The 24802-nt window shown below is 34.9% G+C and overlaps 1 protein-coding gene and 2 pseudogenes across 2 annotated transcripts; 2 read left to right on the forward strand and 1 right to left on the reverse strand.

Moving 5' to 3' along the window:
- The first annotated feature begins 307 nt into the window (after positions 1-307).
- LOC111312629 (uncharacterized) lies at positions 308-4350 on the forward strand. The gene is made up of 3 exons (XM_022913074.2): positions 308-441; positions 539-2978; positions 3796-4350. The coding sequence occupies exon 2, from the start codon at positions 653-655 to the stop codon at positions 2774-2776; it is 2124 nt and encodes a 707-aa protein (XP_022768809.2). The 5' UTR covers positions 308-441; positions 539-652; the 3' UTR covers positions 2777-2978; positions 3796-4350.
- A 1402-nt stretch (positions 4351-5752) lies between these two features.
- Positions 5753-6438, forward strand: LOC149516904 (uncharacterized; annotated as a pseudogene).
- A 987-nt stretch (positions 6439-7425) lies between these two features.
- Positions 7426-21076, reverse strand: LOC111312638 (formin-like protein 20; annotated as a pseudogene). The gene is made up of 18 exons (XR_016345230.1): positions 20512-21076; positions 19156-19862; positions 18865-19086; positions 16502-18786; positions 16203-16332; positions 15465-15536; positions 14961-15057; positions 14781-14824; positions 12613-12693; positions 12421-12471; positions 12257-12338; positions 11363-11484; positions 11111-11179; positions 10916-11032; positions 10303-10371; positions 10127-10193; positions 7964-8953; positions 7426-7851 (listed from the first exon to the last, which is right to left on the reverse strand). The product of XR_016345230.1 is annotated as a formin-like protein 20 (transcript).
- Positions 21077-24802: the final 3726 nt, after the last annotated feature.

Genomic DNA, 24802 nt, shown 5'->3' on the forward strand with positions numbered 1-24802 from the left:
GAAAATAAGAGATAAATTAATAAAATAAAATATAAAAATATATATAAAAAAAGGGAATCTAATAAGTTACAACAAGAGAAAAAGTTTTGGCTATAAGAAAATTTCAAAAAATTGTAATTAAATGCTTCGATTTTTTATTTTTTTTTTGGGAAAAATGCATCAAAATCTTTGGGCAAAAAGAAAAAATGAATCTAAATAAATATTATTATAAGACGTTAAAGGAAATTCGCCTTTCTTTCTTTTGAAAAAAATTGAAATACACCGTAATCAAATAGTAGCGCAACATGCATGGCTGCGCACGTTAGCATAGCACCGCTACTAAAAAGAAAATGAAAATCCCAGAAAAATAAAAAAAAAATTCCATGTAATTTCACACTTTAAGAATTAGGGTTTCGCGGCCTTCTCTATTTTCTCTCCTTGGTCTCTCAATTCAACCCCCTGGTAAGATCCTTAAATCCCCAAATTGGCTCTCTAATTTCAATTAATTTCTAGTTAATTTTGTTAAATTTAGGCCTTTTTTTTTTTTTTGTATATCTAGGAATCAGAAAAAGCTCAAAGCTTTGACGTTAGTTAAGGAGAAAAGATTTAATTTTGTGAAAGCTTTTTCCTTTTTTTCTGCATATTTCTTTGTTGGAAATTTTGAGGGGAAAAGATGGATGAAGGAGAGGGAGGGGAACAGACGGATCAGTTCCATAGAAACGAAGCGATCTCGGCCGTTGCTGATGAGGGTTTTTTAGGTGAAGAAGATGATGATTATGAAGATCTTTACAATGATGTTAATGTTGGTGAAGGGTTTCTTCAATCTTTAAGAAAAAACGAAGATTTTGGGTTTAGAAATGAGGAAACTAAGAATGGCGCAAATAATAATAATAATAATAATAGTGGGGGGAAAGTTGGTGGATCACCAATGGGTGCCCGGGACACTGGTGTTTCAATTCCTGAGGTTGCAGGTGGTGGTGAAAGAGGGGATTCCAGAGTCTCTTATGAGAGTCAAGGGTTTAGAGGTGGTGGTGATGTGAAGGGACCTAGTGCGGGCGTTGGTGGTGGTGGAGGTGGGCTTAGGGTTGAATTAGCACAGGCATCGATTAAGTTGAATCAGACAGCTGGGGAGCAGAGTGGGAATACTAATAGTAGTTTAGGTGGTGTAGGTGGTATGGGACAGCAGGGACATGGCATCGGGAATATGGGAAGTGTTGAGAATGAGGGATTGATGAGGCAAGGAGGTGTAGGAGGCGGGAGTGTGAATGGTGTTGTTGGTGGTGGTGGTCCTATGATTGGGAATGGGGGTGGCAATGTGGGTATTGCCGGTACTGTTGCTGGTCCTGGTGTTGCTGCAAGTGGGGGTGGAGGTGGTGGGACGATATTGTTTGTTGGAGATTTGCATTGGTGGACAACAGATTCTGAACTGGAGTCAGAGTTGTGCAAGTATGGGCCTGTGAAGGAAGTGAAGTTTTTTGATGAGAAAGCTAGTGGGAAGTCAAAAGGGTATTGTCAGGTTGAGTTTTATGATCCAGCTGCAGCCACAGCTTGTAAGGAGGGAATGAATGGGCATATGTTTAATGGAAGGCCTTGCGTTGTTGCCTTTGCATCGCCATTTACTGTTAAGAAAATGGGAGAGGCTCAGTTAAATAGGAATCAGCAGATGGCACAGTCTGCCCTTCCGCAAGCTAGGAGGGGCCCTAATGATACTGGGGGTAAGACTGGTGCTAGTAACATTCAAACTGGTGGGAATTATCAAGGTGGGGATAATAATAGAGGTTATGGGAGAGGGAATTGGGGAAGAGGCAATGCTCAGGGAATGGGAAATAGAGGTCCAGTTGGTCCTATGAGGAATAGGGCTGGTGGGATGGGTGGTAGAGGTATCATGGGAAATGGTGGAAATGGATTTGGACAGGGTATCGGTCCGACGCCTCCTCTCATGCACCCGCAGTCTATGATGGGTCAAGGTTTTGATCCTGCTTTTGGTGGGCCGATGGGAAGAATGGGCAGTTATGGAGGCTTTCCTGGTGCTCCAACGCCCCCATTTTCGGGGATTTTATCTTCGTTTCCTCCTGTTGCAGGAGTTGGTTTGCCTGGAGTGGCTCCTCATGTTAACCCTGCCTTTTTTGGAAGAGGTATGCCCATGAATGGTATGGGGATGATGCCCACAAGTGGTTTAGATGGGCCTAATATGGGAATGTGGTCAGATCCTAGCATGGGAGGATGGGGTGGTGATGAGCATGGTGGTGGGAGAGCTGGAGAGTCTAGTTATGGGGAGGAAGCTGCATCTGACCATCAATATGGTGAGGTTAGTCATGATAGAGGAGGTAGGCAAAACCCCATGAAAGAAAAAGATAGAGCGTCAGAAAGGGAGTGGTCTGGTTCATCTGAAAGAAGGTATCGTGATGATAGAGAACCAGGGTATGATAGGGACATACCTAGGGAGAAGGATATGGGCCATGGTCAGGAATGGCCAGAAAGAAGGCACCGGGATGATAGAGACATTGGTCGAGAACGTGATAGGGAGCGTGACAGGGATAGGGAGCGCTCTCGAGATCGTGACCGCGAGCGTGATAAGGAACGTGATCGCGACAGGGATAGGGATCGATATAGGGAAGACAGAGACAGATATGCAGATCATCATAGGTACAGGGACCGTGAGCCAGAGCATGATGATGATTGGGACAGGGGACGGTCATCAAGGACTCACAGCAAGTCACGATTATCACAGGAGGAGCATCGCTCAAGATCTAAAGATGCTGATTATGGGAAGAGGAGAAGGCTTACCTCAGAGTGACTTATCTGACTCTTCTTATAGCAGAAACTCTGTTAGAAAAAAAATCAGTAACTACAAAACCTCAGTTCATCGTTCCCTTTTGATATCTCTCTCAACTGTTGGGGTTGCAGTCATCAATACTTCGGCCTTTCCTAGTTCATTTCCTGAATTTGTTAATTGGTTCTGTTCCCTTGGAGTATTGTCTCAATTTTGCATGAAATAAGTAAGTTCCCAAACAACGGTTTTCTAATAATGTTCTCTGAATATCTCATTATCCAAATATCCCTGAATTTTATTCTCTGAACGTGTGGGTTTGTGTAATACTTGTTTTGATGTGCATATGATACAACATTGCTCATATATTTCTGTTTTTATGTTCATGTATCTAAATGATGTGCATATGATACAACATTGCTCATATATTTCTGTTTTTATGTTCATGTATCTAAATGATGTGCATATGATACAACATTGCTCATATATTTCTGTTTTTATGTTCATGTATCTAAATCATTGGAGATATCTAGATGTTGCAGTAGGCTAGGTAATATTCTTGTAATTATGGTCTTTATTCCTTCATCAGATTTCGAATATTATACATGCTAGTTGTGACTTGTGCTGAGTTTAACATAATAATTCCCTTGTTTTACATGCAATTCTCCCATATCATTGAAGATCGATTGTAGAGGCTGAGCCTTTTTAATATATAATTAGGGAATTATTGGTTGTTACCTGTCTCTTTTTTATGCGATGTTGATTGCTAACAATGAATTTTCTGGCTGTAAGATACAAAACTTTATCTTCCTGAGATTTTTACTTTCTAATTTGCTTAGAGGTGTGATTTTTGCAGTATGCTTGCTTATGTTTGTTAATAAAGTAAAGCATTCATTATTGCTGGGTCAAGTAATGGACCATATTTTATTGCGTATTTCTCAAGTTTACTGCTATTCAAAGGCAATTACTGTGATTATGTTCTGTTATGTATTCTTTAAAAGCACGGTTCCTAATTGCAAATGTTACTCATTTTCTTTGATTTATAGCTTGAAGGTGTTTGATCTTGAGATTTGAAGCTGTTCAGCAGAACTACGGGTGCCGTGGAGATGGAGATGATCTCAGCCTTGAAAATTTGAGAGAGACAATAGATGGTGTTTCCTTTTGCCATCATTCATGTAGAAGTGGAACTCATGCTTTTAAGTTATCAACTTTCTTTTGCGTTTATATTTTAGTTAATGAACACTTGATGAAACCAATATTGTGGATGATGTTATGGCTTGAAACTGCTGAAGTCTGAGATTTGGTAGATTATTTCAAAACTTCAAAGTTTGAATGTGATGTAATAGGATTTAGCTGAGGATGTTGCTGCTGATGATGTGCATTTCTGTTGGCTAGTTGTTGTATCATTTTTTACCCTCTTTTTTGTTTTGTTAGTTTTAGCCTTCCACTGTGTTAACCATGTTTTTCTTTTTTTTTTTTTTTTATAAATTTTGTGAAGGGGGGAATGTAGAAATACTAACCATTTGATTGAGGAATGCCATTGTTAAAGCCTTGAGAATTGTAAAAAATGACTTTGTATATATGGATAGATTTTTATTCAAGACTCTGCTTCTTTTGCATTTTTGCCCATCTTTTCTTTAGAACAATCCCAATCATCCTTATTAGAGAAATAAAAACAAACACATGCATAAGGCATCTCAATTAATTTCAAAAGTTGAAGAAAATAATTTGTTATAATGTTGCAGGGCAAGCCATAGAAAGTCAGAAATCGATTAAGATTATTTACCGATAAAGTTTTTTAAGAAATACATATGTATAAATAAATAATTTAACCCACCAGCATCTTTGATCCAACTAGAAAGTAAATTAAATTACCATGAAAACATTACATGTTACAGAATATTAAATTCTCTAAAAAAAACTATTTGAGTTTGCGTTTTTTTTTTTTTAATTTAAAATTTATATAAAAAATAAATTTAACAATTTAAAACATAATACGATGACATGATATAAATATAATACGAAAATAAAATATGAAAGTAACACGATTTAAAATTATAATAATAATTATATATAAATTAAATAAAAATAATAATATTTTATGTTTTCGTATCGACATAAATTATGATTAATAATTTTCATATAAAATACGATATGAATATATAAATCATTAAATCTAACAGAACAATTACTTTGAGCCAAATATTTTTTTATTCTTCAAATGGTTTTAGGCAATTGATTTTAATAAAGTTATAAAAATAAATTATTTTATTTACTGTTAAAAAAATTTAAAATTTCATAAACAATATTAATAGAGTAATACTTTTTAAAATATATTTAAAAAGTAAAAACATAATTAAAAAATAAATGGCACATGTGCTAATTTTTTATCCTTTATTTAAAAGATTAAATTAACAGTATATCAAATAATTTATATATATATATATATATATATTTGTCTAGATTAATTCATTAGTAGAGTCACCTGCTCCCTGGCACCAAAAAAAAAAAAAATCAACATTGATAATTATGTAAAGTATGTTTTAATCTTGTATGATTTATAAATGATTATTTAATTATGTTGTTAATTTAAATCATAATACAAATGAAAATAGGAGTTTAACATGTTAAAATAGCACCTAATTATAGATAAAAGAAAGAATAGAACAATGGGATCAAGAGGGAAGGACAACCTTTGAATGGATATGATTTAATATTGTCTTTTGTAGAGTTATTATTATTTATTTTCTTCAAAGCAAAGAATCAATCCAAGCATAATTAAATAAGAGGCTTTGCCCTACTCAATATACAAGAGCACCATGGTAAAGTAAATTATTAGCAAATATTTCTTTTACTTTTTTTTTTGGTTTGATTCTAATTTAGTTGAAAATGAAAATAATTTGTTAAATTTATAGGTTGATCTTGAGAAATTGAGAACACATACAAAGTATGAAATATCATATTGAAGATCAATCCTCCATTTGAACACATTTTTCATGCTTTTCACCTCCTCATAGCCAAATCCTCCATAATTCAACTTCTCAGAAACCCAACTTGCCACCTTCTTTCTCTTCAGTTATATCCCTTTGCAAGCCTCTCCTAGCCACACACACATGTAATTTCCTCATCTCAGCAAATACAACAGCCTTCTTTCTCCCATTCTTTGCCTTCAATTTTCTTTAAGGGTTTGGATTCTCATCCCCCAACTGGCTTCTCTTTATCCTGTCAGCTGCTAGGGCTGTTCTCTATTATATCATTCTTGCCAATGCCCTCATAACATGCAACTTAGCCTTGGTTTCATCAGGAATGGAAAGATCTGGTGGATATTTGGCAATCCTCAAGGCTTGTGTCTGATGAGGAGAACTTTAACTGCTTTAACATTGGCAGTACCTGTCAATCTGGTCCTGGCAGCCATTGAAGCCCTATTCCATTACCGCATTGTGATGAGAGCTGATCGTACTGGTAATATGACCAGCTTTCCAATGGCTTTAGAAGGGATTTTAATTGCTCACTTATACTCCACATTTGTCGTTCTTGTTACTGTTGTGAGTTGCATGTTCTTCATAAGCTGCAAGACATGTTCAGGTTCTCTAATAGAACGGGAAGGCAGATACTCATACAGGATTGAAATTGCAGAGGAAGATGGTAATGCATATGTGAAGTTGACGCATATTGAAGAACTTCCATAGAATTCATAGGAATAACAACATGGGATCATCGAATTCTTTTCTTGAATTTCAAAGCAAAAGAAGAAAAAAACTGTACATTTAAATTTATACAAATAATATTTATATTCATTTCTGTTGCTTGAAGAGAAATCAGGCAACTTCTGAGAGATAAAATCCAAATATGAGATTAAATTTAAGAGTCAAGAGGCGGAAGAAGAATTTTTTTTACAGTGTATATCAATTTCTCTGTCACATACTCCAGTTTTTTTTTAGTACTTTAAAATGTCAGAAATTGAATTCTAGTCACTAGTAAAAGAAAATGTATCTCAGAAAAGATCAATTTAGCTCTGCTCAGGGTTAAAATGATCTAAAAAATTTTCTTTTAATACTTAAAACTGCCGGAATTTAAATTCTTATCTTTGAAATTAAGAGTATAACACTCTATAATCAAATTATGTAACTGTGGGTAAAGCAAATATTTGTTATTGTTAGTCAAATATTTGTATTTGGTCACAGGTGAGATCTCAACAACAAACAAAGAGGCAACCAAAGATGAGAAGCAGCAGATAACTTTGTTATTCAATAAAGTATACTTGGAATTTGGCATATTAAGATAAGAGGATTTGACCAAATCTTGCTGACTTCGTACAATAATGAGTCGTTTACCATGGTTGACGACACCTTGGCTTTGGTTTTCGCTACTTGATCAAATAGACCTTGATCTAGTCAACAAAGGTATTGACGCTGAATACTACCAAGGAAGGAGGATTTCCTAGTAGATAAAAGTAGTCCTCCCTTTTATTTGCAGATGAAAGGGTCTGCGTAATTAACTCAGCAAACAAACTTTAAGGAAGATTTTAAATTGTAATGCTTTGTAACATCCAATCCCATGCTGAAAATTTGTGAAGATTTATTACGGTATTGACTTATTTTAGAAACTTAATTTTATATTTATGAGATGCGAATTTAAGATCAAAACAGTTTTTACAACGATTAACTCAAATCACATATAAAATCAAGCTTTTACAAATTAATATAAATTTAAAAATTTACATATATATATATATAAATACACACACTAATGAATCCTCATAAATTAAGTCTTTACATATTTATCCTAATAGATCCTCACAAATTCTCACGGATGTTGGATTGGAAGTTACAGCTCTGCCTTTGTAAGAAAAGGAAAAACCAAAAGAAAATTTTGGTGGGTTTGAACCAGCAATGAAATACAGCATTGGTTAGTCGTTCCTTACCTTTACCTAGTCCTGAAAATTGTTGGGTGCTTGGGCTGCTTCAGGCTTCTCTCAGCAGCCGGCAAGTTTTAGGAGCAAAATAAGCCATGAAGGGCATTGGTTGGATATGGAATCACTCGATAAGGTTGACAAGAAGACTAATAACAATGAAATGTTGTCTATTCACCATGTGAATCAACTGCAAATGGAATCATCTGAATCAGGATAGAGATAATAGAGTTATCTGAAGATTTATATTTTTGATATCTAAAAACACGAAAGGTAGTGAGAGAAGGAGAGAGGGAACAGACAGTTTATTGAATATTACTTCTTGATTGAGGAATCAAATCACATGAAAGAGAAAAAGTGGTTTACAATCAGCAGCTAAGTTCTGATGCCGATATTACAATTACAACAAGAGGCCTCTTCTAATTTCTTTCTTCTAACAACCTATACAGCCTCTTCCATTTGATGGGTTACCGTAAAAAATCTCAATATTCGGGAAAGAAAGGAAAAAGATTATGTTACAAGATAAAGAATTATATTCTACTGTAAGTGGATGGTTAGAGATTTGTACACTACATGTTTTTATGGTACAGTGGGACTTTCTGGCTTTACAATCCCACAGGCATCCGATCAGGTGCTGAAGAAATGGTGGAAGCTGAAAAGAAAATGCCTATCATGGCGAGGAGTGCTGGCTCACGACTACAAAATTCCTTCTGAAAAAAATGCTAGAAGAGCCATATCACTGACCTTAATAAGTTGGATTCAGAACCTCTGTAAGTTGGATTCAGAACCTCTGCCACTTGGTTGTGATCATAGCTGCTCTGGATAGAAGCTTGACCCATCTGACATCTACTCCAAAAATTTCATTGATCATTCACGGTAATGGGATTGAAAATCTTCCCATAAAAAATGTCTCCCGAAGCCTTATGCATATTTCAAGAAGGCCTGCAAGCCTCCAGGAAAAGGCCCTTGCCTCATTTACATCTCTGAAGGCTTAAAATTGCACCAATGCCAGAGATTGGGAGATATCTCAACAGTCCTCAAAAGCAGCATTTCCTATCATTCAGTCAAACTCATCAACACAGACAACTGCTGCTTGGCAGGAGCATATTACCTTGTGGGGATAGAGAAACTGATCCTTGACTATTTTGCGCCCTTCTTTGTAAGTTTAATTCCCTTAGCAATCTCCATTTCAGCCTCATTAGCAGCTCTCTTCTTCTCCAATTCAGCCTGCTTCACATTCTCTTCATGTGCTTTTCGAAACAACCTCACAAAATTTAAGAGTGTTGCAGTAACTGCATTGTTCAAAATACAGCATCAGGAATGACCTTCAAAGGACCATATAAAACCAGTATACCATGAGGGAACATGTTAATTTAGATTAAAATAAACAGAACCCTAACTAGGATATAGACTCTAATACATGAATATTAAATAGAATCCTAAAGTAAGATAAAATTAGGTTCCTTTTTATTGTTGCTTTTCCTATTCACTAACAGCTCTTGAGAGGTACAAAGCAAAAGATTAGTGTTCATACAAAAACAAGATATTTTTGAAGATATAAAAATTTAAAAGTTGAATTTATGAATATAAAAAAGCATGATTTGTTTCATCATAAGACCATAGTCTAACTGGGTGGTACTTTAAAGCCATTTACTCATTTTTAACCAAATAAACATTTATTCTGTACCATCTGCGTTTGCTTTATAGCAAAATTTCAGGAAGCAACAAAGAAAAACTGAATAGAGCCTTAGAAAATTGAAAAACCTTAGGGCCCATTTCGTTTTGGAAAATGTTTTTCCATTTTGGAAACTATACTTCTACTGTATGTATGATCAATGAATGAGATCAATAAAAAGATTAGAAACCCTAGTTTTCTAATTTTCTAAAAAATCTGGACAATTACTTTAAATTGTCCTTTTACCATTTACTAAGTTTGGAACCCTTTTCTCCAACTTTTTAAATGTGGCTATTTACCTTGTGTTATCAATCATGGTTAGAGTCAGTCTGGAGATTGAAAATGGAAAATATTTCCCAAAACTAAACGAGCCCTAACTTCCCTACATTTTTTCTGGTCTCAATTATCCCATTTTCACCTTTCTCCATAATTTAACTAGTATTTGTGTTTCCTAGGAATGATACAATCTAAATTCAATCACAAAATCACTTTTATCCTTCTCTACATAAGATGTTCATCCTCATCTTCACTCTTTTACTTCTTGCAATAGATTTTCCTTCTCTTTTAGCACCAACTAGACAACTTCCTGAAACGTTTCGCCCATTAACCATTTGATGACTGATATTGCTTTTTCCGATTTGATGGGGGAAAAGGAAAAGAAGAAGGGGGTTGGCTAAAAAGGAAAGAACAAAGGCAAATAAAATGCCTTTTTTCTACCATTTTCATTAGGCACATTATAGATAACTACTCAGGCATAATATGTACGGAAGGTATTACATCCGCAATCTACCTTCCTCAAACCGGCATCGGGCAGGATCCTCACCAAAATAGAGTGCAAGTGCATCTGCACTTCTACCCTGTCCACCAAAAGGAAAAAAAAATATATCAATGATTGAAGACATGATCAAAAGAGTTGGACAACATTAGATGACATATCAAAGAGAATGTCAACAGTTGGCAAATTACCACCATAGAATATAGATGTGTTACAGATGCCACCTCCATTTCAGCAACAGAAATGAATTCCTTTAAAGTCTAAATTAGAGAAGGAAAAAAGACAATGTTACAACAATGAAAGTATTCCCTTGACAAATAAAAAGCAGTTGATAGGGTTTGATGTAGGTCACAAGGCCATAACAAATGCTCACTCCATTGCATCAGAAAACAATATAAAACCCATGGTTTTTCAATTGGAAAGGACTACCATGTAAGATCAGAGAACAATATTGGAAGGAACTTTTAAATATAAAAGTATTATTTCTTATCATATTATAATATCAATATTCCACTATATTAGCAATAATCACTTGTGCGTCAAAGCTAATGTCTTTGCACCATAAACAACGTTTAGGAGTATGTCATGTTTACATAACATTTCTCTTATTCTTTTTTATAAAATAATTACACATGCAAAGGTTGAAAAAAAAAAGCTAGTAGCCAAACAGGAACTCCATTGATGGTCAATAAATGGAATGTGACTGAATAAAATAGTTGACATGTGGTAAAATACAGTCGAGACAACGCAACAAACCTTGTATATGTATGTTGAAGAATAAAAAGCAATGAAACAACAATGTACCTTCCAGAAAACTTCAGACACAGGACCGTCATTTTCAGAGGCAACCAGCTCCTGCTTAACCTTTTCTAATCCCTTAATTATAGCTTGCATTTCTTCTGCTAAAGATTTTAATTGTATCTGCAAGGACACATGGCGTCGAACTAAACATAGTGTTACCAAACTACAAACCTCAAATGCTAAAAGACTGATGGAAACCTTAGTTGCAGCCTCAAGGCTAACAAATTCCAGGTGAAAATCTAAAAGTGCTGGTGTCTTGGAAGCTAGGACCAGAGCCACAATAAAACACAGTTGAGACTCAATTCAAATTGACAGTTGCCGTTTGCATCAGAAACAAGTGTCCGGTAGTAATGCAACATATAAACTAGGTGCAAAACATAATTCAGACAAATCTTAAAAGAAAGAGAAGGAACTTAATAACACCAAAGGGAAAAAGAAAATTAGTTACCAGACCTTGCAAAGATAATGCATTAGTGTCATCTTGCTGTTAGAAGCACGTGTATCTGTGAGCTTTAGAAGACTGTCCAACTTAAATCCAATAGCAGAACCTCTATAATAGGAGTGATTTGAAACTTCATATTAAAGGATCATGCAGCAGTTAAAAAATTTTCACCAACTCAAGTCTGAAAAGTTGATCAGGATTAAATGCATAAAAAACTAACATCACGCCTTGAGCTAGTAGCTTTGGCCGAAAAAAAAAATTGGAACCAGCATCATGTAAAAATTCACAATAAATGACATAAATGTGGAAATTGGATATTAAAGGACATGCATGCATAACCCCCTTAAACCTCTAGCTATTGAAAAGAATTTGTCGATGATTTGCACCCGTGAAGCAATCTTCCTTCAATTTAGAATTAAAGCACATGCCTTAGGAATCACATAGCTCAAGCACTATCAAAAGTACAATTTACTAGAGATGAGATAGCCAGATAAATACCAAGGCTCTGAGATACCCAACCACTTCTAGAATTAAGACACAAACAAGGAACAAAGTTCACTTTTCTTCTGACATCTAAATAACATTTGGCATTTCTTCTAAAGAACAGGAAGTCAGCACATGAAGTCATACAGTAAGCCTTACTAGCATCTGATAGCAACTATCAGAAATGATATGCATACTTTCAACACCACAACAAATGCCCTAGGATGACACAGACCACCAAAATTTCCAGTTTAAGAAATGCTGCTCAAAATACTTAACTTAACCTTACTTGCATGAGTCTAGACAAACATCAAAGTAATATATTACATGGAGTTTAGCTTGTAAATCTCTTCTCTACATAAGCTGCAGTTCTAGCATCAAAGACTGAAGCCAAAAGGAAAAGTGAATATGTCACTTACCACTTGCAGTGCCTTGGTTCAATATATTTCCCAGAGACAGAATTTTCTTCATGATCTCCTTCAATTTAAGGGAATTTCGAACCTAAATAACCAATACAAAAGTAGTAAGAGAATGAATGAATAACAACCACAGTCAAGTCCATTCAGTAATGTTAATGATATACCTCATCACATGCAGAATTTAGAGAGTTTAAGCTCTTTTTAAATTCAGAAATCTGCAGGTGGTAAAAAGTCTAAGAACACAGGTCAAACAAGGGATTCAATAAAACAAAAAGGGAGAAAGCAAGCCTGAGATTAATTATTAAAAAATATTGTAAATTTATCAAATCAGATTAACCATGGAGATACTGCCAAACCTGAGAGCTGAACTGAATCTTGAAAGAAAACACTCTTAATTTTGATTCTACTCATGGCACTTTCATCAGTTCCAAAAAGTACTGAACATGCAAAATCAAAAACCAATTAGAAGTTTTTGCAAAGATGGATCAAACAAAGATGTAATAGAAGAAGTATCCAAGAACTCATTGTTTTAGCTAGACTTTCTTCATAAAAAGAAATGCCCGAATGATATTGTTTTTTTTACAATGCTAATAATAAATCATTGTTCTCTAGTGCTTTATTTATCTTCTTATCTTGGATAAACCAAAAATTTAGTAACATAACAGAGTAAAACTTTATCTGGTTTTTTTTTTCCCCTTTTTTGAATATGCAAATAATGCATATCATCAAAAAGAACCAAGGGAGTTCCAACTGAATTACAAAGCTAACTTCAACAGCACAACAGATATATAAAATCAATAACCTCAAGCACTCCCATTCATCGCTGTCTGTTTAATAAAAAATTAAGAGTATAAAAGCACAGGAGCTATCTTAAGGTAATCTTCCCTGAAACATCCTTCTAGTTCTCTTTGTCAATAAAAACCACAAAATCAAGAGAGGGATCAAACCTATCACTGTCTCCTAGCAGAACAAACATGTACTTTCCAAGACCACACTCCTTTTCAAAGACAAATATGTACATTTCCAATATCTATCAGTCAGTGAACTAGCTAGCTTATGACCTGTTAGAATAAGATAAAAGAATAAGTAAACAAAATGAATATTTTACAGAAGAACATGATCAATAATCAAATACATAACTAATGTTCCCTCTGTTTGAAAACAATGAACCACGTTACCAAACTTTCAGCCAACAATCTTAACTGTATTCACACTCATGATGAACAACACCGCACTTTCTCAATGAAGCCATAAATAATGACAATATATCCTTACAAAATGAAATTTATAGACACACACACACACACACACAAACGAGGAAAAAGAAAAAGGATATTAGAGACTAAAGTGCTCTTCAACATTAACTTTAGAAAAAATTAAAAGACTCCCATTCCGCATGCCTATCAGGACAAACCTACCCTTCTCAAATCCAACAGCATCTGCTGCTAGATCAACTAAGTTGCTGCTAAGATATTGAGATTCTCAAACATTGTTTCTCTTATTGCTTGTGCATCTTCCTTGATTAGGCTTTTTATTTACTAGCATTACAGATTCATCTAGATTCATATTTTAATTCATAACTACACAAAGTGATACATCACAACCGATGGCTTGCTAAATTTCACTGGCATTACTATCTATATTAAGGAGTTGTCAAGCATCATTTGCTCCAAAAATAATCATACAATAATACTACGGAAAGATATTAGCGCTGACAAGTACAAATTTCATCTTAGTTTACATGTCATTATCAAAAATGCGAAAAGATAAAAGCAAATCAATGCTTAGACATCAATTACCATCTTTAACCTATAATTTGAAAAAAATTTCTTATGGATAAAATGTCTCATTAAGGATAATGCCAAAAGGTTCCTACAACGTATAAATTTATTACGTTTAGAACATATATTTTTGGATTATTGTAAATAAACACTTAATTCGATACATCTAGAAACAGAAAAAGAGACACTTAAAAAAGGATAGAGTAAGTAATATATGGTATAAATGCATACATAATTACACAAAATTAGAGTCTCGATTCAGCACAAGAGGGAAGGGAGGAAAAATGAGAAGAACTAGAAAGGTTAGAGGTAGAGGGGCTTTCTAATGTATTTCCCTCACACTCCCTGAAAACTGACTTAAAATAAAAATGGTAATACGAATCAATTAAAGACACCTTGAATACGCCAGGATATTATATCATACCAAAGCATTTCAATTTTAAAAGAAAAATCTTAGACTGGATGGCATTAAGGTATCGTTTTTATATTGGGGATGGAGGGATTTGAACTCAGCTCCTTGAACAGGGGGAAGCATGCATCAACCATTGAGCCAAATGCTTGGGTGCAAAGATATTAATGCTCAGAATTTAGAAGAACATGAAGACAAAGGCAAATCAATTTTCAGAAAAGTGCATTTGTAACAGGTCAATGGCAATGCAATCATCTCTCAATCTACCATGAAAGAAACCCAAGTCTAACAATTTACAAAGATAGAAGATATGGTTAGAGAAAATTTTGCAGACCTGTTCACACTTCCCTAGACTCTCCTCGTCACCAGTGTAGCCCTAAAAAATCACAAAGAGGGTGAGTCACAACTAAATAAGACAAACCTGTAATGGTAAATGGATTCCTACACTGTAAAAAGCAGTTCTGAATAGTTTAAAATCCGATACCGAATCTATATATATGCTAAGGCTTCAGCTTCAGAAGTTCCATTTCCTCTTTAGTTGGACAAAATTTTATGAGATTTTCCACTTGATCAACATCTAATATTTTATCATCCATTGCTACCACTGCAGCCTGAGAAAATATAAGAAGCTGCAAGTGGTTAGTAAAAAAATAAAATTGACAACTTCAGTTAAAACTGAGAAAAAGGAAAACAAAAGGAGATAGAGGGATCAATTCAAAGAAAATCCCAGTTTCCCCTATTCATCCACAAATTCAGTCAGATTTACCATAAGAATCCTAAGAAATACAATCTGCTGAAGAATCCAATGGCCCTAAGGACACCACAGCTCTGGGCACTTAAGTGAAACCACTATCAAAACAATATAAATCAAATAACCTTGTTGCCCTGTTCATACATATCATGAAGAAAACTGCCATATTCCAAGTTCACATCTATATTAATGAGAATACCATACACACTTCCTCTAGTTGTGTAAAAAACACTAATAAATGCAAGAACATGACCATATCCAGCTTACCATCATATCAGAAAGTGGCATCTTAACTTTAATGAGCATAATTTCAGTGTTGTTAGCCCTCCTCAAGTCAATCTACAATGCAATAAACAAAATTTGTTAGAGATGACAAAAAATCATCATTATCATGGTCTTATAAAGTTCCAGATAGCTGATAAATGCATAAATTATTTAATAAATTCCCAGAAAGACATCTTTTACATCAGCACCATGTCCCAAAAATTCAAAACAGCAAAACTACAAACATGAGAACATGAGGGCTATAAATCATAATTAATGTACATCATCCCAAGAGGACACTCTAGCTGTTAGAACTTGAAAATTTATCTTGGAGGTCTAAGGTTCGAATCTTGGGATGGGTAGGATGGGGTTTATGGGATGAGAGAGGGTTACCTGCCATTGTATAACTCAAAATACTTATGTACCAAAAACTAAAGGCTGTATAAAGAATAAAAACTTCACTAATATCTTCAAGTTGCAGCTCTTTTTGGACAACTTTGAAGACTACAAAGAGAAGTATATGTCATTAATTCGAACCACAAGACAGACTAGAATGTCTTTTTCGCATGACAAAGTAGAATTCTGTACTATATGCTTAAAATTACAAATTCTTCAATTTCTAAGGGTGCAGAACTTGTACTCATTCAAGCCTATAAGGTGGTTGAAGTAACAGTACCACAATCGCCTATAAAAAAACATAGATGTATAGGATTTATTCAGGAAAGTGGGATTCCAGATTACCAGATGGACTTTGTTAGCTTTTGACCCAACTGACTTGCGTTGCCCTCCGGATTTACTCCCTGAATCAGCAGGTTTAGGAACAACTGCAGGGAAAAGAGCCTCAAGCTCTGAGACATCAAATTCTGGCACACTAGGAGAAAGAAGGCAATGTCAACAATTACAAGTGGGAAACTGATAACCGTAAAAGAGTAATACAACATATGATCCCATGGAATCTTAGCATAAATATTTAGTTAGAAATTTATCACTTATGGAAGTATGCTATAGAAAAACTAAATCAGTAAAAGAAGATAAAATACATTTGAGGCTCTCCATGTCTTTGCAATTCATCCCATAAGCTTCCTTGTATTGCCCTTGTAACCTTACTCCAGTGTAAAGGCTTTAAGGAAGATCACCGAGGTGCTGTAGCAGCTGTTGGATGCGATAGCCCACGCCCTCTTCCTCTCATGTCAGCTGCTCTGGCACCCAATGGTGGAGGTGGAGGTGGAGGTGCAGCGCCAAGAGCTCCAGGTGGAGTTGGAGGGCCAGGAGCTTGACCTCTAGGAGGTGGTGGTGGAGGTGGTGCCCCACCTATAGGAAGTGGAGGAGCTCCACGCATAGGAGGCGGGGGTTGTAATGGTGCTCCACAAGCAGATGGAGGTGGTGGGGGTGGTGCTCCTCTTGGGGGAAGAGGTGGAAGTGGCACTCCGTGTAATCAGGGAGGGGGTGGAGGAGAGGCTCCAAATTTTGAAGGTGGGCCACCAGACATCAGTGGGGGTGGTGGAGGTGCTGGTGCTGGTGCTGGTGCTGGTGCAGCTCCTAGTAAAAATGGTGGTGGTGGTGGAGGAGGAGGAGAAGCTACAAGATGAGGAGGCAATGGTGGCGGTGGAGGTGGGAAAGCTATATACTGAGGAGGTGGAGGTGGGGATGCGACTGAGGGTGAGGGTGGGAATGGCATAGCTCCATGTCTAGTAGGCGGTGCTGGTGGGGAGGGAGTTGGAGATGGAGCTCCATGCAATGGAGGGGGTGGAGGTGGAGGAGGGGCTGATGGCACTCCATGCATGAAAGATGGAGCCATGGCACCTTGAATTGGTGGGGGGGGGGGGGGAGGGGAAGGAGGAACATTACCAAGTTTTGATGCACCTAATAATCTGACAGGAGGAGGTGGTGGTGGAAAATGTAGTACAGTAGGGACAACCGAAGAATAACCAGACTTCCAAGGTGGTGGAGGTGGTGGAGGAGGCAACATCAGTGCAGTAGTCTGCTTATTAGAAAATGGGGGAGGAGGAGGCGCCATTGCAGTTTGAGAAACAATTCCAACATTCTGTACATTTGCTGCTCTGTAAGGTTGAGGGGGTGGTGGAGGTGGAAGGGGAGGGGGAGATGGTGCTGCAAGAGACATTCTAGAAACAGCATCTTCAATCACGGGCAGGGAAGGAGGTGGGGGAGGTAGTATAGATGTTGCATTTTCCTGAAAAGATTGTAAAACCAGCAAAGAAGATCCAGTTGGAGGTGGGGGTAGGGGAGGAAGACGTGGTGGTGGTGGGGATGGTGAGGGTGATGGTGGAGGGCTAGATGGAATAGACACCGATTGCTGCAGACCAGGTGGTAATGTTGGAATTATTGGAGTGGTAGATATTTCTTTTGGAGAGTCTGCTGGCATTGTAGGGTCGGCTTTCTGACTTTTTTGCTTGGATGAAACATCCTTTGAAATCACAGCTCCAGTAGAGCCCTTTAAATTGGCACCTCAATTAGATTCCTTTAAAGCCGCATTACTGGAAAGTACAGGCGGTGCACTATTATATCTTGATGGTGGATATGGTACATGCATTGAATTGATATAAGAGCCTTTGTCAGGAGGGATCCACCGAGATACGGCGTTTAGCTTTGCTTGTCTTGCAGGAGGGCCCTGAGGTTCTAGTTGTTTGCTGTTTGGTTTCACCAGAACAGAATCTGAAGCTGGTTTTGGGCCCAGCCCAGCATGTTTCTTTGAAGCAGGCAGTACTTTCTCAGATTTAGGTTTGGAAACATCAGTTGTAAACATTTGCTGCAACTCCTTAGATTCTGAATTCTTCAGTGGAACAGTGTCTTCTCTATCACCCTTATCTTCTATCTCTTCCAATTTGCCAAGCACATTTTCTGTCACTTCCTTTGTTTCTCTATCTCTCAGCACATTGATAGTTAATACCACTGAATCGAGCTTGACGTCTCCATCATCAACAGCTATGTCTTTCAATGCATTAGTGTCAGCATCCATCTTCTAATCTAATTTGTAATTCACAGCATCCACAGCTATATCCTTCACTAAATCTACACTAGAATCAAACTTGACATACCGTTTGTGATTCCCATCATCTGATGCACAATCTTGAAATGTAGGAGGATCCACTTCCTCCCTCCAGACATCTTTCTGCTTTGGCTTGTTGTCATGAACTATCAGAGTCTCATCAACCACCTTTCCTTCCAGCGCATCGACTGCATTGCTAAAGATTTCTTCCACCTCGAAAAATTCCTCCAGTGAAGCACTTTCTATCTCATTCCCTTCTTCAATTGCCACAGCTGTGGTGAGAGAAGGGACAACAGCATCAAGGTCCGTAAAAAGCACCTGATACAGATATGAGTATGCATTCAACTCTTATAGTTTCAGAAAAGAAAATTTCACAGAACAATAATTTTAACCTACCTCTGCTCTTAAGTCCTTTGGAAATTGAACCTTAGCATCCCACAACACATCAATGTCATCAAGGTTGAACATCAAAATATTTGCTCGAACAAACGCTGTGTGAAACATAACTCTGAATATCATCTCTTCACGTACCAAATCTTCATCAAAATGGATGCACTCAAGCACAACATCCCCTTGAATACAGCAATGAATATCTATTTTCACCAATGCACACTCTTGCTGCAGATAAACCTTATTAGAACATGTCAATTTATCTTTTCAGTTTCATTTGTATGACTTAGGCATCACCTTTAGGAAGTGACGAACTTGTTTTTTTTTCTTTAAAGTTGAAAACAGAAGCGTAGAACTTCTATTAGCTGGTGTTTTGGGGTCCTTTTTATAAACATGTATAACCGGCCTGCACCCTTCTCCCCCTTCAAAGGGTGGAAGAACTCTAAGAATTAGGCAATCCAAAAATAGAAGTGTATCTGAGGGAGGCCAATTAGAACCCAAATTTCTTCTACAAATATACTAAGATATCTCAACTGGGAAGGCTGAGGATTCAAAGGAGACAGAAGCTGGAGAATGTCCTTAGAAGCTTGCTTGTAGACCATTTCAAGAGTCTTCTGCTCACCATTGTACTGTTTTCGACATAACAGAAGACCGGCAAGCATGAAAGCAAGCATAGGCCATCCTCCTCTTTCACAGTGCATCAAAAGCACATTCTGCTGCCCTTCCAATGACAACCAGCTTTCACTCGACCGAAGGAAGTGATGAATCATTTCAAGCAGCAGAAGCGGACATCCCTCATATTGCAGTGGGTAATCCATAACAGTCGTCATACTGAGATAAAATGTCTGAAATTTGGCTTCGCCTCTCCCCTTCTCTGAAATTAAACACCATGAAAGAAGCATCAGGAAAGTGGTCTTGTAGCTGCGCCACAATGCCACCCATATACTCCTTGTACTTATCTTCTTCCAATACATTCGTGGAGAAGCAACAGTCAAACACAGCAAAACAACCAAAACGAGATTGAATCAAATAAGCAACACTTAACAACCATATGCCTCCATAAAGCAAATATGAAGTGGTAAGTTCACAACTGTAAAGTTCATTACAAATGCACACAAAAAGGGAATTTATTAACTTTACTAAAAAGGAGAAAAGCAAATTACAGTTCCAAACAAAAACTTTTGTATCGAAATGGTACCAAAAACTTCATGCATTAATAAGAGAGAGATAACACATCAGTTTCTAAGCTCCAAATGATTTTGTTACAAAGTTCAAAAGCAAATCAATTCAGTAATTCTACTTTAAGGTAACTATGCCGCCCTATATCAGCTTATCTCCCTACGACCACGGGAACAAACAAGTTAAAAATCCTTAGAGTTTCTTAATTGTAATAAAATAACGAAAAATTAATCAACAAAACCTAAAAAATAAAGAAATTAATCAGTGCATTGTCCACAGAAGTGAATATTAAACAGAAAATCAAGCTAAAATTTTTGAAAAGAAACATTCCCAAACAGAATCAAAGAATTCAAAAAACTTGTCTCCATAGGCATTGCTCTTGGTAGAGTAGAATGGAGATGATTTCGACAATTTAAGCTAAATTCAACAATAAATTAAGTTAAAAAAAAAAAAGGAAGAAAAGGTTACCGCAGACACGTTCGGAGATCTCGAGAAGCCGATCCGGCGGCTTCCGGTTAAACAAGCGTCTGAACAGCGCCATCTAATGGCGCTGTTATTCCCGTAATCGGATTCAAAACCCTTTCTTTCTTTCAACACCAAACAAATCACATTTCGATTTTATCCTCCGCTCTTCCAACAATTCCACTACAGATTCCGGTTGATTCTCAAATTCAATTATACTTATGTTCCTTATCAATAATTGACCAAATTCCGACGTAAAATCAACTCAATTTCCATCAATGCCCTCTCAAAACTCACGAAATTATTCAAATAAATGAAGCTTTTTCACGAAATTATTAAAAAAATTCTATTTCTTTGCCAAAAGCAAAACGAAACAGTAAATTAGAGAGAAAAGAGAGAAAGTTTAGTGCAGAGAAAAATTCAAAGGAAAAAATAAGGGAGAAGTGACAGTAGCTGATGAAGATGGGATTATGATGAGAAAAGAAACGAAAAGAACAGAAAATTTTGGGATTTATTACACAGAATCAGGAGCTGTAATAAAATTGTGATGATTCTATTTGGGTTTTGTTTTTCTTTTTTTTTCAAGCAAATCACGTGAGGAGGAAAAAGAAAGACTAGACTGAAAAGGACAACACTCTCCGCCGGTTGGACCCGGTTTTTTTTCTTCTGTCTTTGTCGGTTTTTGCTTACGTGTATGCCACGTGAGAATCATTAGCAGTACTAATTTTTTTAATTACTGAAGTGATTAATAAAAGTTTAATAAAAAATAATAAAAAGACATAACAGGAAGCAATCAAGAGAGAAAGGATAGATGTGTTTTTTTTCTTTTTTTTTTTTTTCTTTTCAAACAAAAAAACGTAGAATCTTTTTCTTTTCAAAAAAAATATTAAAGGTAAAGAAATAAATATAAAAAAATATAAAATATAATAATAATAAAATTTTTTAATTTTATATATAAAATTAAAATGATGATATATATTTTTTATATATTTTAAAAAATAAATATTTGTCATTATTTTAATTTTATTTATAAAATTAAAAAAATTTCATCATCAATATATCAAATAATTTTTCATAAATATAATGATTATGAGAAAGAGTAGGATTAATCTTATTTTTTTAATTTTTTTTATTTTACAAGTTTTATATTTAAACATATAATTTCTTAATTTGAATAAAGTGTGATGCATACTTATTTAATTTATTAATAAACGAATCGAGTGTGATGCGTACTTGTTTTATTTATTTATAGAGGACAGAAAATTTTAAAGCTTGTCTAAATCACTTTTCTCTCGTGTATTTCATGGACTTACCTTAAATCTGGTTTTCTCATTTGGTAACAGCATTAAATATGTCTCTGAAAGTGATGACTTGGCCTGAAACGATTGGTTATTAACAGAGACATTGACTAAGCTAATACACAGTGGAATTTTTGGGCGCGAACTTTGAACAACAAGGCCACGTAAGCAACGATTACCGACAATTTCAAATTAATTTTTTTGTTATAATTTTTATATTATTAATTATTGATAATTTAAAATATGATGTATCTTATATTAAGTAGAAAAATCACTTATAAATAATTTTAAAAAATTATTTATATTATTTAAATAATTGAGTTAAATGTTAAAGTGGACCAAATCATTTGGGCTTGCTAAAGGTTTTTTTAATGGGTTGGATAATTTTAAAAATCAAATATAAGCACTTAGACATTTGGGATACTTGAACTTGTTTGATAAATAAATTTAATTTTTAAAATTTTTATTATTATTATTACATTATTTTTATTTATTTTAGAATATTATTGATTCTAAATAAATATATTTGAACAGTAAAAAACATGATTATTTAAAATGTCAAAGTATTTCAAAGTCAAAAACTTATCCGTACTTTTTTTTTCGTTCATGTATTTGTGCTCAATAGCAGTCCATATCTTTTTTGGTGTTTTCATATTTCTATATAAGTCATATAGACGGTCAGATAATGAATTCAGAATATAACATCGACAGACTAGTTCATCTTCTTCACATTTGCTTCTTGTTGCCTTAATAGTATCAGAATATTCAGGAGTTAGTTTTGGAATTAGTTTCAAATTTGGATTAAGTACATAAAACATCTTTAACGTTGTCAATAGAAAAACCATTTTGTCCTTTCACTTACTGTAATTTGATCCATTAAAATGATCAAGTCTGATTACATCTTGATTTTGAAAATGAACCTTCATGCTTGATTCCAAATCCATAGCAGTAGTAGGGATAATAGTAGATATAGTATCCATAATTGCCTTTAAACAATCAAATATGACTATATAAAATGTCATAACTTTTTGAATTGGTTTGATTAATGACTGTTCATTTATTATAAATAGATTTTTTTGCTTGATCAATTTAACTACTTCTGATTTAAAGAGTTTTAAGGTTTTGTTGTATCTTATAGGCATAATTGCCTTTAAGACAGTGTTGCCTCAAAGTCATATTTTATTCTTTCTTATTATTTCTGTTTTTTTTTTTTTTAAATCTACTAACATCAACTTTGACTCCTTTAATCTCATGATTTTTTCTATAAAATACGTCTAATAAGAAAGAAGTAGTGTAAACCCTTTTATACATCAGTGACCCTCATTTTTATATCCAATATGGGATTGGAGTACCCTGTATATTTTTCTTAGAGCGCTTTGCCTGACATTCTCTCCCATCCAATCTCGTAACGTCCTCATAATGAAGGCTGGCCACCTTACCTACCTTTCTCGACGCATTTAACTTAAGTCAAATGGTTTAAGGCTGGTTCTAATACTACTTGTCATGGGCTTCGACTTTAGACTCAAAATTTATGCGACCTTAGGCTTAGAATCAACTCTTTTTAGCCTAAGTCAACCTAAAACATAAACGTGTGGGCACTAGAACAATGGGAATGATAGAATGCACAAGTTTGAAAGAAACAGAATAATAAAAAAGTTACTAGAATATGCTTTGTATTTTACTGAAGTAAAAGTGTGTACGATGTTGTACAAAGAGGGAGGCGACCCTCTATTTATAGTAAAGGCCTCCAGTTACACTTATGATTAAATCTTTAAAATAAAAAAATTACAATCAATCAAAGATTACACAGATTACATTCAATCAAGATTCTACATCCTAAATTTTAGATTTAACCAGATCCACCAAAAAGTTCCTGCTGATCATGTGCGTTTCTAGAAAATTTGCTTACACACTTCTCCTTTTAGGCTTTCCCTGTGTGGTGCGGGCATTTTGCGAGTCTTGGCCTGGCTGTGCGGGCTAGCCTGTATGTTGTGCGGGCGATTTGGACTATTCTCCAAGGTTTAGTGCGCAAACCCCCACCAATGCTCTTGGTGCGCAAGCCTCAACTTTGGGTGTGCATGTTGGTGCGCTTGATATACCTAGCACACCTACCCAGGCGTGATAAAAAGGACAAACGTGTCAAAATCAAAGGTAGGGTAAGGAGGCAACTAACGAAGCAAAACAAGTAACCTTTAGAGAGAAATAAAAGGAAGCATAAAGGATAGATTTGAATCAATATAATATTAATTTTAAGCTTAAATTTATTTGAAATTTGAGATTCAAATTTGATCAAATTATTTTTAGTTCAAGTTTTATTTAAGATAAAAATTAAATTATTCGAATTTATTCAATTAGATTAATTAATTTATAAAAATAAATTTAATTATTATATTCAATAAAAATTTAATTATTTATATTCAAGTTCGAATTTGAATTCAAAATATTTTATTAATTAAAATAATAAAATATATTAAATATAAAATTTTGATTAGACTCGTGAGCTATTCAAATCAAGTATAAAAATATTCGAACTAAACTTTATAATAATCGAATCGAATTTAAATTTTATTCGAATCAAATCTGAATAATTTAAGAATATTAATATATTATTTACATCTTTAATCTTAAAAACCAACAAAATTGAAATTTTTTAGGATCGCATGCGATGCGTTTTGTTTGAGTCCCGCTGTTAAAATTAGAAGGGTTCTATTTGTAAAAACTATTCAATATATTTTAAAAATTTTATTATAAATTTAATTTTTAATAAATTTACTTAAATGTTTATTAATTATTTGTTTTATATCTTTCACGCTCTCTTTTTCTCTTTTCTTTTTCAAATTAGTAGTAATTTTTTTCTCTTCTTCTTTTCGGCAATAAATTATATTATTATCAAAATTTCTAACTAAAATTTGTAATATTTTAGTTGATTAAAAAATTAATAAGATTAATTTTTTATCTAAATAAAGATTTAACTATATGCAAATAAATATTAAAGTAATTAATTG

Source organism: Durio zibethinus, chromosome 9 (genome assembly GCF_047325235.1).
Source record: "Durio zibethinus cultivar Kanyao isolate XHJ-2024 chromosome 9, ASM4732523v1, whole genome shotgun sequence".
In the NCBI taxonomy this organism is placed as follows: domain Eukaryota; kingdom Viridiplantae; phylum Streptophyta; class Magnoliopsida; order Malvales; family Malvaceae; genus Durio; species Durio zibethinus.

Coding starts and splice junctions, on each gene's coding strand:
- LOC111312629 (XM_022913074.2), top strand. CDS start 653: ATGGATGAAGGAGAGGGAGGGGAACAGACGGATCAGTTCCATAGAAAC.